General features: G+C 35.7%; 1 protein-coding gene across 3 annotated transcripts in view; it reads right to left on the bottom strand.

Moving 5' to 3' along the window:
- Nucleotides 1-16,692, bottom strand: part of FSTL5 (follistatin like 5) — a 310,918-nt gene that overhangs the window by 28,538 nt on the left and 265,688 nt on the right. For all 3 annotated transcript variants that reach the window (XM_009639992.2, XM_009639990.2, XM_009639989.2), the window contains 3 exons: nt 13,952-14,070; nt 6,641-6,790; nt 328-435 (listed from right to left, as the gene is read on the bottom strand). In XM_009639992.2, the coding sequence (XP_009638287.1) occupies nt 328-435; nt 6,641-6,790; nt 13,952-14,070 (377 nt within the window). The remainder of the gene's footprint in view (nt 1-327; nt 436-6,640; nt 6,791-13,951; nt 14,071-16,692) is intronic.

Genomic DNA, 16,692 nt, shown 5'->3' on the forward strand with positions numbered 1-16,692 from the left:
TCTAATTCTAGGGGAAAAAACATCATAAACAGCAACAGTTTGCTCTCAAAAGACTGGCAGTTACAATACATGCTGCTGCTTTCAGATCTATTCCTTATCCTTCCATCGACTCAGCATTGTCACTTCTGAGTCACGGTGTTGAAAATAATCTTATAAACTTTTTAGCAGTCAGTCATCTGAATTGTTTTCTGGTTACCTGAAACCATTTCACTGCCCCTGATGGGGTCCTGATAATAATGCTTAAAGGAAAATATACAAAATGTTGCAATTACACAAAGGTTCAACTTGCTTAGATTTCCTAGGATATAATCATTCTGATCACCTCACCTGCAAAGTTGGTGAATTCTTTTCCATGTTTCCCCAGCTCAGCACCCAGACTTGATCATGTGATTTATCGTAGTGTAGTTTCACTGGAACAGGATCTGTACTTACTGCCTGAAGCACAATAAAAATAGAAATCCTTAATTTCTGTCACAGTTTCAAAAGAAAAATAATATATATGCTTGAATTAAAATGGTGACTAGACATGCATTTCCCGATGTTTTCAGACTGTATTTAAAAATTATGTTGTCAATTGTTGAAACAGCCCTCTGATTAATTCAAAGTTACTGAATTGCTGAAAAAGTGTTTTTTATTCATTATGTGCTCTAGCATTTGGCATCAAAATTACATTATACTGAAGCTACTAAGAAGCTGAAAACAAAGGTTTTAAATCAAGTAGAAAAGTACTTATCTTCCTTCCCAACCATCATTCTCACTTTATACAGATTAGTTTAAGAACTACACCAATTATTGGAAAACAGCTAAGAAGGGAAGAGTATTCTCAAGCCAATACTGAAATCAATGCAGGGTGTTACTACACAGCCTTGCATAAAACTAACACAATGTGGCTACACCCAAAGCTTCCCCTCTCTGCTAAACTGCGTATATTCTGTTGAAGTTGGAAAGATTGTTTTCATGTTTTCCAGTTACAGTTGCTACTTTGGGTAGACTTGTGATCAGAACCCAAGTGTCGTCCCTTCAACCTTGAGCAATGTCTCTTGAGACCACAAACCTTTTAGACAGTTGCATTCTAAGCTTCCTTTGTCATGAGAAGAACTGAAGACTTCAAAGGTATAAAATGGGAGGACAACGTATTTGATTAAGAGACATTCTGCACAAGGTAAACAACTGGGAGGACTACTTTTCTATTTCCGTCATTAAAGCAGAAAAAATAAGTGGAAATTGTTCTTTAGTCTCACCACTATGGAGCTGTAAAGCACAGCTTGTTTATCAGTTTGTCAAGGAGAGTACCAGCTGGCTAATTAAGTGAACCTAATTTAAACTAATGATGTAGATCCTCAAGATAATGCACTAATGGCTGGCTGAGACTGCTGATGATACTTAACTGTACTCCTGAGGTGTTGCAAGCCACAGCTTCATCTAGACAGAGTTTGTTTTTCCTTTTGAAAATGGAAAATGAAGGCAGGTTGCTCACCGGCTCATTTAAAATCAGAAAGATACCTCTTGAAAAAGGTCATTTGTGTTTGATAACATTTTTCTGCTGCAGGCCAGAAGACAAGTTGTCTAAAATAATACTTGGGCTGTTGTATAGCTAATTTGTTCAGGTGTGTCAAATTTCCTTTTGGCTTCCCTAGACAAAAGGTGTGACCCATATGTGTTCTGCTGAATGAGCGCCAGCTATGTTCAGGGTCTGGGCCATGGCACTACCAGGAGAAGGAAGAGGAGGAATTGCCCGTGGAGTCAAGCACAGGTAATGCAGCTCCCGAGAGAGGAGCCAGCAGCAGCAAGGAGCTGAGCATCTTGGAAGCAGGCTTTCACAGCTGTTTCTGGCTAGCCAGGCGAATCTGCCAGCGGCACAGTGTGGACTGAATGATGATGAGCTGTGTTTGCTTCAGCAAGTCTCTCAGCCATCCCAGTTAAGAGTGCGCTGCTGAGCAATGCTGGACAATTGCAGGTGACAGTGCTTGCTTTCAAGAATTTACAAATGCAAGCAAATACTTCTCTGAACTTTAGAATGAGAATTACCTGGCTAAATCAAAAAGTCTACATATATCTCTCTAAAGACAGACCATCCATGTTTCCAATACATTTCAGTTTAGTCTGTTCTAGAATCTTCTTTAAGTACTTATTTTGATAAATATAATTGTCATAGAAATAAATCACCCTCAAATCTAGCTGTTGCATACATGCACCTGTACACACATCTTTTATGTTAACTTTCATAGTAGAAAGGAATAAATATAACATACATAGTAGTACTTCAGAGAAAACACCATAATAAGCAAAACCAAATCAGCATTATTTTTAACACAGAAAACAGCAGTTACACATCTTAGAGCCCTTTCAAATAAATTTTTAGTTGTATCTAGTTTTTTTGCACCTCAGAGTTTTTATTAGAATGCTGCTCACTTTCAAAATACAAAGTTTTTCTCCACCTTTGTTCCTACCAGAGTACGCATTTTTGAAAACTTGGTTATACAGGGCAGATAGGTGGTTTCTTCTTTAAGATATAGAGTAGAAACAGCTAAAATGTAAATAATATCCTCCATATTAATATGACACCTAGAGAAAAGGCAGTGTAGTAAGCAAAATGCTCTTATTTATTAACAGCTTGGTATCTATTCTCCAAAAATCAATTACATTTGGGGTTTTTTTCTGTGCTAGGAAGTACTCTAAGTAATGAAAATAGACTGATCTGACTGAGAAACTAAACTCCCTTCCTTGCTTCCTGTTTGTATATGTGCATATGATATGAGTAGAGCAACATTTAATGGTCAGAAAAATTCCTGGTCCTTGCAAAAATCAAAACAAAAAATAAATGCTTATTGTTAACAGATAAGGAAGACAGGGCTGTGCTTGTTGTAAGAAATGCTGAACAAAGTACCTCTTGACTTGTCACTAGATTCCAAATTAGCCTTACTTTAATTCTAAATATTTATATGACAGAACAGCAACCTAACTCCATCCAAAAACTGGAGAATTGCTTTACAGATTTCTGGGAGAGGGGTTTGTTTTTAATTAGTGGCTAATTTATTGAATTTTACTTTTTAATTAACATACATCATTGTGGTAAGTATCTTTAAACATTCAGTTAATAGTGAAGCGCTTCATAAAATAACTCATGTAACTGAAGGCAAATTAGAAGAGTCTACCAATCAAAGTATTCCATAAAGCCTAAATTTAAAAGAACCTCCAGCTTCTCTAATATTTTCCAGTGAGCTCAAAAAGCATAATACACTCTTGCCACTGAAGACTAAATGCTAATAAATGCAGTTAAATTGGTATTTCATCCATCATCTGTAGGAAAGCAAGATGACATGTGAATGTCAGCCAAAGACCAGGGAAACCATTGCCAGAGATTCTAGTCCTTCAAATCTGTGGATTGCAGTAAGACTATGGGTTTTTTAATCTCTCTTCCTGAAGAAATATATTGAATTGGCTGTAAAAAAAGTCTTGTTTCTTGTTTTCAGAAAACACATTCATTATCCACTCAGTTCATCTCTATTTTGATATGCAAAGGTAAAATACAAAAACCATTAATAACTTTTTTATTAACTTTTTGAATAAAACATTTTTTGAATAAAACATAAAACATTTGAATAAAAAATTAAACAAAACACTGTCACCATTTGCACAGGCCAGATTTTGAGGAAGCGATGTCTACTCAGCCAGCTGACATAGAATACAGAAGGCAGAAAACACAGATGTTTAAAGAATGCAAAATTATTAAAATTAAAATTATTTGTCAAGTTGATGTAATTGTAAAATTTCAATTTTGCTGTGTATTTTTAAGTTTTACATTAATATATGTAATACTTATGTATACTAATATCACAGAATCATAGAACAGTTTGGGTTGGAAGGGACCTTTAAAGGTCATCTAGTCCAATCCCCCTGCAAAGAACAGGGACATCTTAAACTTGCCCAGGTTACTCAGAGACCTGACATTGAATGTTTCCAGGGACGGGGCATCTACAGCCTCTCTGGGCAACCTCTTCCAGTTTTTGACCACCACCATTGTAAAAAATTTCTTCCTTATATCCAGTCTGAATCTACCCTCTTTTATTTTAAAACGAATATGCCTTGTTCTATTGCTACAGGCCTCATTAAAAAACCTGTCCCCGTCTTTCTTGTAAGCCCCCTTTAGGTATTGAAAGGCTGCAACAAGATCTCCCCAGAGCCTAACATACGATATAGAATCATAGAATCATTTGGTTGGAAAAGACCTTTAAGATCATCAAGTCCAACCATACCTGTCCACTGCTAAACCATGTCCCTAAGCACCACATCTACACATCTTTTAAATACCTGCACGGATGGGGACGCAAGCACTTCCCTGGGCAGCCTGTTCCAATGGTTGACAAATGTCATGTTTCAGTGGTCATTTACCTGAAAGAAAGGCTCAAAACTGTAATTTCAGAAATAGAAAAATAATTTGTCTCATATTCTGCAATTCAAACATGCGTATTAAAAATTTCTCCAGTGTAAAAAGTTGTTCTGTGGGAACGAGGTCTCTTGTACTTCTCAAGACATTGTTACCTTGAAGAGTAGTTTTCATTCCTGTTGGCATTGTAAGATGTGCCCCGGACCCCTCACCAGCTTTGTTGCCCTTCTCTGCACACGCTCCAGTGCCTCAATGTCCTTGCAATAAGGGGCCCAAAACTGAACACAGTATTTGAGGTGCAGCCTCACCAGTGCCAAGTACAAGGGGACAATCACTTCCCTGCTGGGTTCTGCTGGCCACACTATTTCGGATACAAGGCAGGATGCTATTGGCCCTCGTGGCCACCTGGGCACACTGCTGGCTCATGTTCAGTCGGCTGTCGACCAGTACCCCCAGATTCCTCTGGGGATATAAGATATAATCTATACATTATATAATCTATAATATATAAGATATGACCTACACATCAATGATTTTCATTCATTTACCAGTGAAAAAGGCAAAAGGCATGAAGAAAAGCTCTATTTAAATATTTTTATTAACAATTTAGATTAGCTTTTTAATTAAAAAAAAATCTGTGTTTTATTTAGCTAAAGAACTTCTCTTTCCTAAGAATGTGATGATACTATATGTAACCCTGTAGATGTGAGGCACATTTGTACGATTAAAATTTGAATCAGAACACTCAGTCTGGTGTCAAAACTGCTTTATCAGTTTCACATCCAGGTGCCCTTTCTTCTGAGAATCAGAGCAGGATTGTTTATAAGTTATTAACTAGCTTCAGAGCTATTTGCCCAGTAAATAAAATTATTTCAGAAAAAGAACTCTACTTTTAAAGTAAATTTCAAAATTTTATAAGATCTGTAACGTACTTAAAAAACACCCCAAAAATACACAAACCCAACCAAAAAATAAACCACTTGTCTGCTGAAAAGACTGCTGACAGTCCCCAACTATAACTGAAGTTTTTTGCCACTGAAGGTGAAATAAAGCTAATGTTTCTGGTCAAATGACATCATCCTGAAAGACTAAAGACTATATAATGAAATACATTCTATTGTATGTGTCTGATTAAAAAAGAAAGAAAAAAATAGTGTAATATGGTGGGAATACTAGGCAGAAAACAAATAACAAAAAATATTATGATTTTGCCTTTTCCATATGCCTTGTTAACTCACACATTTTAAGACTTTAAATATTCTCTTCATATTCAGAAAATATAATGAGTTTATGGCTATTATTTTCTAAATGCATTTTCACATCTTTAACAATTCCACAGACTAAAGTCTGTCCTCATGTAAATCCCCTAATTAACCTCATAGTACAATGGTATCATTGATACAATTGGATACATACAAGGGGAAAAAAAAAAAAAGACACAAGCGTAGTGGTTGTTATAGTATTTGACTTGAGTGGTGGCAACTAAACATCAAATTTTTACTCCTTCCCAGTGAGACTACTGACCATTTGGATTATATTGTGACTCTGTCAGGCTCTCCTGAGGGAACCGTACTGCTCAAAAAAACTAATACTCATTTTAGCATTGCCTTGTACCTTGGTCTTTCACAAACTGTATGAGTGCATTAATCCCTGTACCATAGCATTGATTTCTCTTTTACCCAATGCATTATTTTGACTAAGCAGCATATCTTCAGCATCCCAGAGCCTGAAAAACTGATAGTACTAGCTACACAGTAGAGAGGAATAGAGAAGTTGTGTGAATTCACAGTCTCCAATCTTGGCTAAGGGTGGTCTGGTCCTCCACAATTCCAGTAATTTCTCTGTCTGAAAGCTTACTGAATAACAGTCCTCCACCCTCTGTAGCCCAGCCTAAACCCCTGACCCTTTCCTGCCAAAACTGATAGACACATCCCTGTGATAAGACTCTATTTTAATGAAGCTTCATTTTCAAGTGAAAAGTACCTCAAGACAGAAACTTCCCAAAGAACTCGCTTCTTTAACTACTTCATTCATATTTGTAAGAGATATTTTCATGTTGATTCTCTCCCTCCCAGTTGCCTATTCACAAGAACAGCACAAAACATAAACTGCTGCTAAATGTAAAAAGTAGATGAGCTTTTTTCTAGATACTGTGTTTACTGTCAAGCTAATTGCATTTTTTTGAAATATGAAAGAAAACCTTAAATTCTTGTGTCCAAATTATATATTAATTTAAAAATTAGAAATAAATACCTGTACAACTTTCTGAGACTGTACATCAACAATAAGAACTCTGTCAAGTGTGGGCTGAGTTGCATAAATGAACTTGTCTTTTACAGTAACAGCAGTTGCCCATACACAACGCTGAACGGGATCTCCATCTGCTTTGGGACAAACTTCATCCTATAATTCGATACAAACAAGGAAAGTGTAAGAATCCAAACAGTCCACAATGCAATAAAAAACCAAATAATACTCCTTTTTAACTGTAAAATAAGATCTCAGAAAATTTAGGGAAGGAAAAAGAACAGGTGACATTAGGACATAGGCTAATGTTAGCTAAAGTGCATATTGTAAGCACCACACAACTCACAAGCACTTTAGTGTAAACCATGCACCAGCTTTTTTTGATGTTTTCTAGGCATTCAGGCACTGTTGTCCTGAGAAAGCAAGCCATTTGCAACAATAATACATGTAGAAATAAAGGGAGCAAGAGCCAGGAGACCTTAAAAACAGAAAAACAAATTAGACGCACAATGTCTCATTGCTGTGCAGCAGCTAGCAGCTTCCCCATCTACACCATCACAGTATCTTGTGAAGGAAGGCAGAAGTAAGACATGGCTTACACTTATCTCTGAGAACACAGTGGTAAGGCAGGCAAATACTGAATTGGGAAGATGATAACATATAAATGGAGAGGAAAAAAAGGAGGTGTGGTGCAAGCTGTCACGTGGTATGGGTGCAAAGCAACAGCAGTCACAGGGATCTGCTTTTCTGGTGACATGGAGTACGGATATGTTGCTTCAAAGGTCAAGAAGTTTGGCTACTTCTGCCATAATACCTTCTCATGGCCTATCTCACTAGTGTGAAACCCAATGCAAACCAAATGGCTTACTGCTTATCATTCCTTCCTCCTCTGACCTTCCAGCCATGCAAAAGGATGAATTTGAAACAAAAGCAAAATTCCTGTTGACTTCAGTGAATTCATATTTTGTATTCATATTTCTTAATACTTATATTTATAACTATGCACTCTCACTTAAAATATATCTATAGTTTACATGCTTGCTCTTCGTATTTTTATATAAATATATTCCCACTCATCATATATATATATATATATTTATATTTTGTCTACCTATTTGTAAGCATTCACTCCCAGTGAAAGCTTGCTTTTATCAAAATTAGATTTACTTGGTCAAATATGTTGCCATATTTGGAACTACCCTTTATGAAATACCATAATTTTTTCCTGTAATGGACATCAAATTTATGTAAAAACAAGGACCCAAAAATATTCTGCTTAGAGATGTTCACTATGTGCCAAGCTTTTTTGTTTTCCTGTCCTATTCTTCTTTTCCCTCTTATTTTTTTTTCCTTTCATCACAAGGGGCAATTTCACCAAATCATAAATATTATTTCTTTTTAGCACTTATCTGCTGCTTATTCCTAATTTAATTGCTCTGATACATCATAACTGGTTGCTGTGAAAATAATTATGTTATGTCAGCAGATGATGACTTCAATGTAGAATGAACAGCAAGAGTTGATGAGATCATAAACCAGAATTCTGTTTCTAAGTGTCATACTCCTTTTTAAAAGGGAAAAATAACATGATAGAACAACATATCTGGCACTAGGCAATGTTTTTCAAGAAGATGACGCATTTCAACACTAACTTTTCTGTATCGTCAACATTCTTTGCCTGCTATGCCTCTGTACGTTTGAGAAAATACACTCAATCTTTATATGTCAAAATAAGAAATAAATCAATTTCCAGCTCTAACAGAGGGAGTTTCTTTACAGGAGATTGAAAGCCATTGCTTGGTCTTATGTGGTTCTTAAACCACAACAAAGGGAAGGTCTTTCAGAAAACACACTGATAAGGAAAGGTTACTGAACTCAGGTACCATGGGATGGCACATAATCAGGAACTTCAGCAGAACTTCGAAATAAATAAAAAGCGCAAGATTTATTTTTCACTGCTAAAAAGCCATGCACTTTGGAGGGAGAAGTTTAAAATCTGGTTTTTAAAGAACGATAGGCATGGTAACAAACAGGATTTTCTTTCTCAAATATGGCTAAAAGCTTTTCATCGCATAAAGTGAAGTGTCAGCATAGACAAGTGTATATCTCTAATATGATGTATAATCATCGGATCAATGATCTATTGTCATGTGCCTTCTGTGCAATTGTCACTCCAATTGGAAAGTTGTTTCACTGATCTTGATTTTTTTATATTTATTCTAAATATGCCTTGTCTTAGTTCTATGTTTTATCTAAACAGATAACTACTGTTTAGACTGTTCTACACAGTCCTCTTTCTTCCTCAGAGAACGCCTTCTTCAAGTAATGCATCTGTAAATGTTTATAACAGCTCTGTCCTGCATCATTCTTTTCAATCATGTCTCTTAGGGACTCACCTTAGTTTACCCCAGTTTTTGCTGCTGTGAATTCTACAAAGCCACATTCAACACATTATTCAAAAATAACACCAACCCCCGCTGGAGGAATCCAGGTTTCTCTCACATGGCAGCATATATATTAGTGTAAATGGTTACACTAATCATACCTCCCCGTTGTGGGAAGTATAGAACAACAGGAAAATATGTAAGTTAGGCTCTTATTACTATATCCAGTTAAGCTACCTCAAAGATTTTCCTGAATCTGAGTCTAAAATACTGATGGAAGTGTATTTCTAAGTATTATTTCAATTTAAAAACAATATAAATATAGGGGGTTTGTTATAGATGTATACACACACAAATATATTTAAATTAGAAACTACAGGGCATGACTCATTATCTATATCATTATATCTATTTTTATAGAGAGTTCTATATCATTATATCTATATCATTCATAAAACTTGCTCTTCTTGTTCCACATTAAATGCAGCAAGTAGAAGGCACGACACTTAGATCTAAAGTAAAAAATATTAAGTAAAAAATACATCTATGTATAAAAATGCAGTTCACTGGCTCTAGGATATTGTTTATGTTGTCATAAATTTCTATAATCCAATACCAACTCTCACTTTGCCCCCCACCAGTTAGAATAAAAGCAAAAAAGGTGTTTCTCCAAAGTAACACTGAAAGTTATGCACCAAAATTCTCATATCCAAAATAGAGTTCCCCAGCATGGATCAGTTTATGCAGTAGTTTCTCTACTTATTCAAACCCACATTTATCTAGATGTCCCAGAAATAGCTTCAGTCAATGGAACTGAATTCTTGCTTTTGAAAAGTTAACATTTATCTGATTAGACAGTTTGGATTTCTTTTACATTACAGGTAGTAGTTCTGAGGCTCTATATTAATTTCCCCAGTGGCTGGGTAATTGGTTAAAATAATTTCTCCTTAAAATATAAGCATAAACCCACCTTTTTTTTTCTTCTATTTAAAATGTGAACAATTTAATTTTTCCTAATGTATTCTCTCTGAAAAAAGCTAACATCTGATAACACATTATTTCATTGTTTTTTTCCCCCCAGACTTTTTAATCAAAAAGTGACTTGCCCTGTAACAAGTCAGCAGATAGAGGAAAATAAATCCTTAGAGAAAGTTATTCAAGGTAGTCTGGGGCAAGAAATTCTCAAGAGAAAACATGTACTTGTAGATTTATATGTGCAAATTCTATGCTTATAAACGTACACTTAATGCAAGGGTCCTGAGTGTTCTAAAAATATTTGAGTCAAGCTCTTTAAGCAGTACAATGAAATGTCTATCTGTGCTACAACTAGGAGTAAGGTGACATCAACAAGTTACAACAGTGCATGTATTAAGACATGAATTTATATATCACCTTTTTTATGTTGTTACTGTTTGCTTGACATTCTGTACTTAAAATCAGACTGTGGACCTTTTTCACATTTTTTTCAACAAACAAAGGTTAACAATCTGGCATTTGCTACACTTGCTGTACAATAAGAATGTAAACCAAAGCAATTTCTTTGGACTAACAAGTGTGTTTCAAGTTCATTTCCTGGGGAAACTTTGTTCTGCCATGTAGTCACATTAATTATTTTGAAATTAAGTATTTTGCTCCCACCTCCATCACGTATTCAACCAACTCAAGTGTGAGATGGCCCAGTTCACTGAAATTATGAGCTAGTTCTTGTAATAAAGCAGAAATAAGGATTGTGTTGAAACCAAAAGGATTCCTCCATCGGTCTCAACAAAGGCATATGTTTCAATTGCTTCTTCCCCTGCCCCCAGCCTCCTGAAATAATTATTCTAATTGGGATTCACTGGGAAGGGAAAATAAAAACACTTTTGCATAAGAATTTGAAGGCTTTGGACAATGTTAATTTGCAGAAGATAAACAGACGTTGCATGTTAGTGAGGAAAATGTCCTAAACACTTCAGAATGATGAGAGATTTAGCAGTTGAAAGACTCTACTTGGACCATGGTTAAGAATCTATTTGACAACAGGTTAAACAAACAGCTGCCAAAGCTGGTATAACTGAAAAATAACCTGCATCAGAAAACGGAAATAAGTTTATTTCTGTCCCTGTGCATCTAGAACTGTCACTATCAGCCTAATAAAAGTCTGCTTTAAGTCCATATTAATTTAGAAGATTCAAGTAATTTACGAGATTCTAGGGAGGAGAGGAGGAAGCTCTTTATATTCCTCCGAACCATGATGATCCAGTAAAGCACTAAATCTTTTGCTTCACTTTCAGCACAATGAAAGTCTAATCGAGTCCCATGTTAGACACACACTAAAGTGCTTTGCTGTGTTGACACTCAGTTACATAAGAGGCAATTAAATATTTAGATAAGGGTTCTCAAGTATACAGTTATTGAGAAACTGTATTTACCTTTCACAAAATTAGCATACCTAAATACGTACATGTGTAACTACTGCAACTTTCGTTCACAATACAATGCAATGCCATATAGAAACACCTGAGTTCATTCTTTTACAGGAGCTCAGCTAAGGTTAATTTGTTTTCTTGGCAGGCAAACAGGAAACCTGGGGAGGAACACTGCAGTATCACGTGTCACATCCAGACATTTTCTGTAACACTTCTAGTACCTAAACTGCGCTGCAGAATTTAGAAATGTTCCTACACTTTAGCAAATGTTTGGCAATGAAACAGGTCTACTGGGGTTTTACTTATCACTTGAACAGCTAATTCAGAAAAATGTAAAAAAATGGGAGAGGTTTACGCAAGCAAATATTTCCTTTAGGTATATTTTAAGAGATAAGTGATGGAGATTTTATTAGCAATAGCTGCTGTAGATGTGAAAGGCTATGTAAAGCCACCTCAAAACATACAGTATACCAAAATTGCTCATTAATAAAGTTATATGACAGAGTCAAAGAGAATTACTAATGAGTAATTTATGACATGAACTCTTACCACTAAACAGTCACATGCTGAACTTGATAAAAATCTGATCCTGGTACAGAACTGCGTTATTTTATTATTCTTATTTAGAGATAACAGATTTTCCAAGGAGGCTTGAGGAAGATATGATGTTCTTCAAAGGAAGAACAGCTGTCTAAAGCTTCATAGTCAATGAGTTTTTTCAAGAACATACTACTGTTGTCATAGTATTAGCAGTATGTGCACAGAACTCTTTTAAACTCATGTTTCATCCTTCTTCTATGAGGAAAGTAATCTTAAAGGTTTTTATCAAAATTCCAAAATATTTTACTGAAAACTATTTCTCATTTTTTCCTTCTTTTTTTTTTTTTTTTAATGCAGAGCAAACAATGAAGTCACTATGAATAGAAAAACATAGGGATATATTTCCTGAATATTTCTGATTTCTTTTGCAGGAATAGAGATTTATTAACCACCATATGTAAGGGAAAATGTTTTCAGCGTTCAGGGGAATAAGTAGAAATATTGTTGAATTTAATGGGCAAAATGACATGCTTGTAGGTACAAAGCTTAATTTCTGGCTATATATTTAACACACCTACCCACAACCAAAGATACCTAAAGAAGGACAAGACTATACCTACTGTAAAATGAAATTTATCAAGTAGCCTACTTTCCTGGTCTCTTTTTTTTTTTTTTTTTTTTCTTCAGGGGAGAAGGACATAATTATTATGCTACTTCAGGTTAGAAAGCTACAACAAGGAAAGAAGTTTGACTTATCCATCCTGATTATCATCACATTTCAATAAAAATACACTTAAAATCTAGGCTGCACTTCAGACCAATACAATTTTACCAGGCTTCTTAAATAATCAGCTTTCAAATTAAACAGCCATAAAAAAGCTCTTTGGCTTATTTTTGGCTGTGTCAACCTAATTTCACTTAAGCAGCACAAATCAAGGTATGATTAGCTGTCCAAAGCCTAATTATTCACACTAAGATAAATCTTGCTGCTGAGTACAGCAGCCTTTGACATCAATAACGATAACAGAGGAGGCAAATTCCATTGAGACTGTTCTGCTGTTATTTCAGCGCGTTTTAGGTATTAGGGAGAAAAACACAAAGTGTACAGCTCATGGGTTATTACGTATTTCAAGGTCACTCATTCAAATCCAAATAATGAGAAAAAGTTATTATTTTTGAAAGGTGATAGATCATATGGAACAAGTCTTAATGTAGTGACTAGTACGAAGTGTTCCTGTGAGAACATGCTTCATGTCAGCTAGCAATTTGATTAGCAGTAAAGGAAAAACAACAAAAGAATAAATCAAAGTGGAGAATACACTACAGTTTTTATATATGCTACACATGGAAACTACTCCATAAATGCACAGAATTTGGTGAAATCAGCTATAAATCTGTTAACAATAAAGTTATTGAAACTACTTATATGAACTGTAAGTTGGAGTCAAAGCATCCATCATCTCTACTAACTTCAGCGGAGCTGTAAGAGTGTTTATCAGGACAGGGATTTACCTCATGATAGCTGACAGTTTAGTATAGACAAACATCCAGTGGAGAAAAAGAAACCATTAAAAATAATAACTTTAGATCTTATATTTAATAGAGAGAGAATCAATTGCTGATTCACAGAGATGCACTTAACTGGGGAGAGGGAAGAAAAAACAACAACAACCACCACCAAACCAGAAATAAAGAGTAGAGAGCTGTTAAAGGGAAGGACTGGGAAAAGAGAAAGACAGCCAGAGAAAATAAGGGGTTTGAAAAGCATACAGGGAGTACTCAATCTAAAAGAGAGATTGAAAGTTTGAATTTTTTCAAGGAAAATACAGGAAATTTTGAGTCCACCATTATAAGCTATTTATTAATTGAGAAGACATGTCTGAATTTATCAAGCAGAAAGCACTAAACTAGCAATAATAAATTTTTTTAAAGAAAACTATAATTGAGAAAATACTACAATTAAATTTAAAAAAAAAATAACTTGCCTGAAAACCGAGGAGTTTTTCACTAGGTTTAATATGTCTCTGAAATTCACATTCCACTGGTTGTATTACTTTGATGCCATCTTCATAAAAAACATAAAACATGTTCCCAATTCCCAGACCTTAGGAACAAAAACACATTGAAATGTATAAAATTAAATAATGACAAAAAAGAAAATCCTTGTCTCGAACTAAAAGCCTCATCACATTTTTGGTATGAGATCAACTTGTTAATGTGTATAGTGCTAATACAGCTAATCCTATGGGATCTTTTGTTGTAAAACTAAAACAAAATTGTTACGTTATTCAGAATGAATTTCACATAGTTTTCTCCATTGGCAAGTCAGTGTCTTTATGAATACAGATCAAGAAAAATACAGTTTGACAGCTGCAGTAATAAAATTGATCTTGTGAAATCACCTACATTGAAATCAAATTAATACAAATTCATGTATTTTTTTCTGAGGATGGAAGAGTTAAAGTAATTTCTGTACAACATTGAAAGAGAATTTCTGAATCTTTGTTATAAACCCTTATTTGACATTTCTTTCAGTCAGAAAATGAAATACTCTCTATTGTATTTTACTGGAAAACTAGAGTTGGGCAAATATTAATTCCAAGTTTGAAGGGCCACAAATGTTTACAGAACTATTCAATCCTTCTACCAGAATGTTGCTGATTGAGAGGCACGATGTAATGTTTTGTGGAGAAGGTGGGAACCAGATCTGTAGCATGAAGTCTCATAATATCTACGGTCATGCTCATGACCACAAAAAAAGGACATTCTCCTTGGTTTACCATGGGACAATTAAGACAACAGTCGTTGATTTGCTATGTGGATGCTATGGTGAATGTTCAGTTCATATTTGTAAAAGTCTATGAAGAAAATCACAGTACTAATAAAATTACCATTATAATCAACTCTGATAGCTAAACTGTGGGCTACAATAATAAAAATATACCTGTACCCTGGGTACAGGGCCTAAGCTTCCACTTGAAATAAGAATATTTGGTGTAGGAACACAGGGGAATAAAACCCAGGAAAAAAATAAATTTCAGTCTGAATAAATTCTGCGTATTCTAAATTCTGAAGGAAAATCTATGTTAATAGAGAGAACACATCTTAGTATCAAATAAAATAGTGAGAACATTAAGGGGGGGAGGGAAGTGCATGTTTGTGTATGGATCTACATATGTACACATGTACATAAAAGTTTCCAGTCCCCATTAAGGATCACATAGGTAATATAGTAATTTATAAAGGTAGTAATATGCATAAGGTTGTTAGGTCATGCCCAGAACAAGCAAGTTCAATTATCTTTGAGAAATCTTGTGGAATTATTTCCCATTTCTGTCCAAGTTTTCTGAAAAAGAAAGAAGGGATAGTGTCCTAGCAGGGTTTTCATTCTATATTAAATCTATCTATTGATAGGTAACCAAAAAGAGGGAGAGGAATTTGTCTGTGCTGCATTTGGTGTAGCATAGAAACAGGCTCAGGTTCAAGGAAACCTTACCAGTCATGTCTGTTCTGAACGTATAGTGCACCAATGACCCACTCTGGCCAATGGGATACTTTTGTATGCCTTTGCAGGTAAATCATACAGCCTATATAAGATAATATGTCAAGGTCTTTCTTAAAAAATTGCCTGACTTTTCATCCTGGAAGAACAGCTGGAATTTGTAGATAAGCCTGACTGAGGTTAGGCTGCCCCTACCAGTGAACACAGCGTAGAAATCTGTAGCTGAGCAACTGGCGTATTGTATCTTGGTGCCAAATAAATATGTGGAGCTGGCTGGGGACAAAACAAGGTTTTCCCTTCTCCCTGGTCTTGTCGATTAAAGTATATTATAGTTATTAGCAGGATAAGTAATACCAGAATGTGAGGAAGTAAATCAGCCGATAGCTCCAAGTGATACAGACATTTAATAAACAGACTCCGAAAACTTCCTCCTCAGTTGCCAATACTCCAAGGCAGGCTTTCCAATGCACAGATAATATTTGTGTATAAGAACCCAGCCCAGCTTTATGTCCAATGTCTGGATAGTAATGTTCACCAAACTGTTCTTCAAAATCAGTGAAGGAGACTGAGTAAGAAATGTCCTCCTTTTATTTCAATACTGAGTTAGGGAAGTCAGTTCATGTGAGGAACCTTTACCGTAGATCCAATGAAATAATCATGGAATTATAGAATCACAGAATCATTTAGGTTGGTAAAGACCTTTAAGACCATCAAGTCCAACCATTAACCTAATGCTGCCAAGTCTACCACTAAACCATGTCCCTAAACACCACATCTACACATCTTTTAAATACCTGCACGGATGGGGACGCAAACACTTCCCTGGGCAGCCTGTTCCAATGATTGACTGCTCTTTCAGTAAAGAAATTTTACCTAATATCCAGTCTAAACCTGCCCTGCTGCAACTTGAGGCCATTTCCTCTCATCATAGAATCATAGAATCGCTTTGGTTGGAAAAGACCTTTAAGATCATCGAGTCCAACCTTTAACCTAACCCTGCCACCCGACCACTAAACCATGTCCCTAAGCACCTCATCTATCCTTCTTTTAAATACCTCCAAGGATGGGGACTCTACCACCTCCCTGGACAGCCCATTCCAGAGCCTGACAACCCTTTCAGTGAAGAAGTTTTTCCTAATATCTAACCTAAACCTGCCCTGGCGCAGCTTCAAACCATTCCCCCTCATCCTATCATCTGTTACCAGGGAGAAGAGGCCGACCCCC

Source organism: Egretta garzetta, unplaced genomic scaffold (genome assembly GCF_000687185.1).
Source record: "Egretta garzetta isolate BGI_Z169 unplaced genomic scaffold, ASM68718v1 scaffold615, whole genome shotgun sequence".
Taxonomy (NCBI): Eukaryota; Metazoa; Chordata; class Aves; order Pelecaniformes; family Ardeidae; genus Egretta; species Egretta garzetta.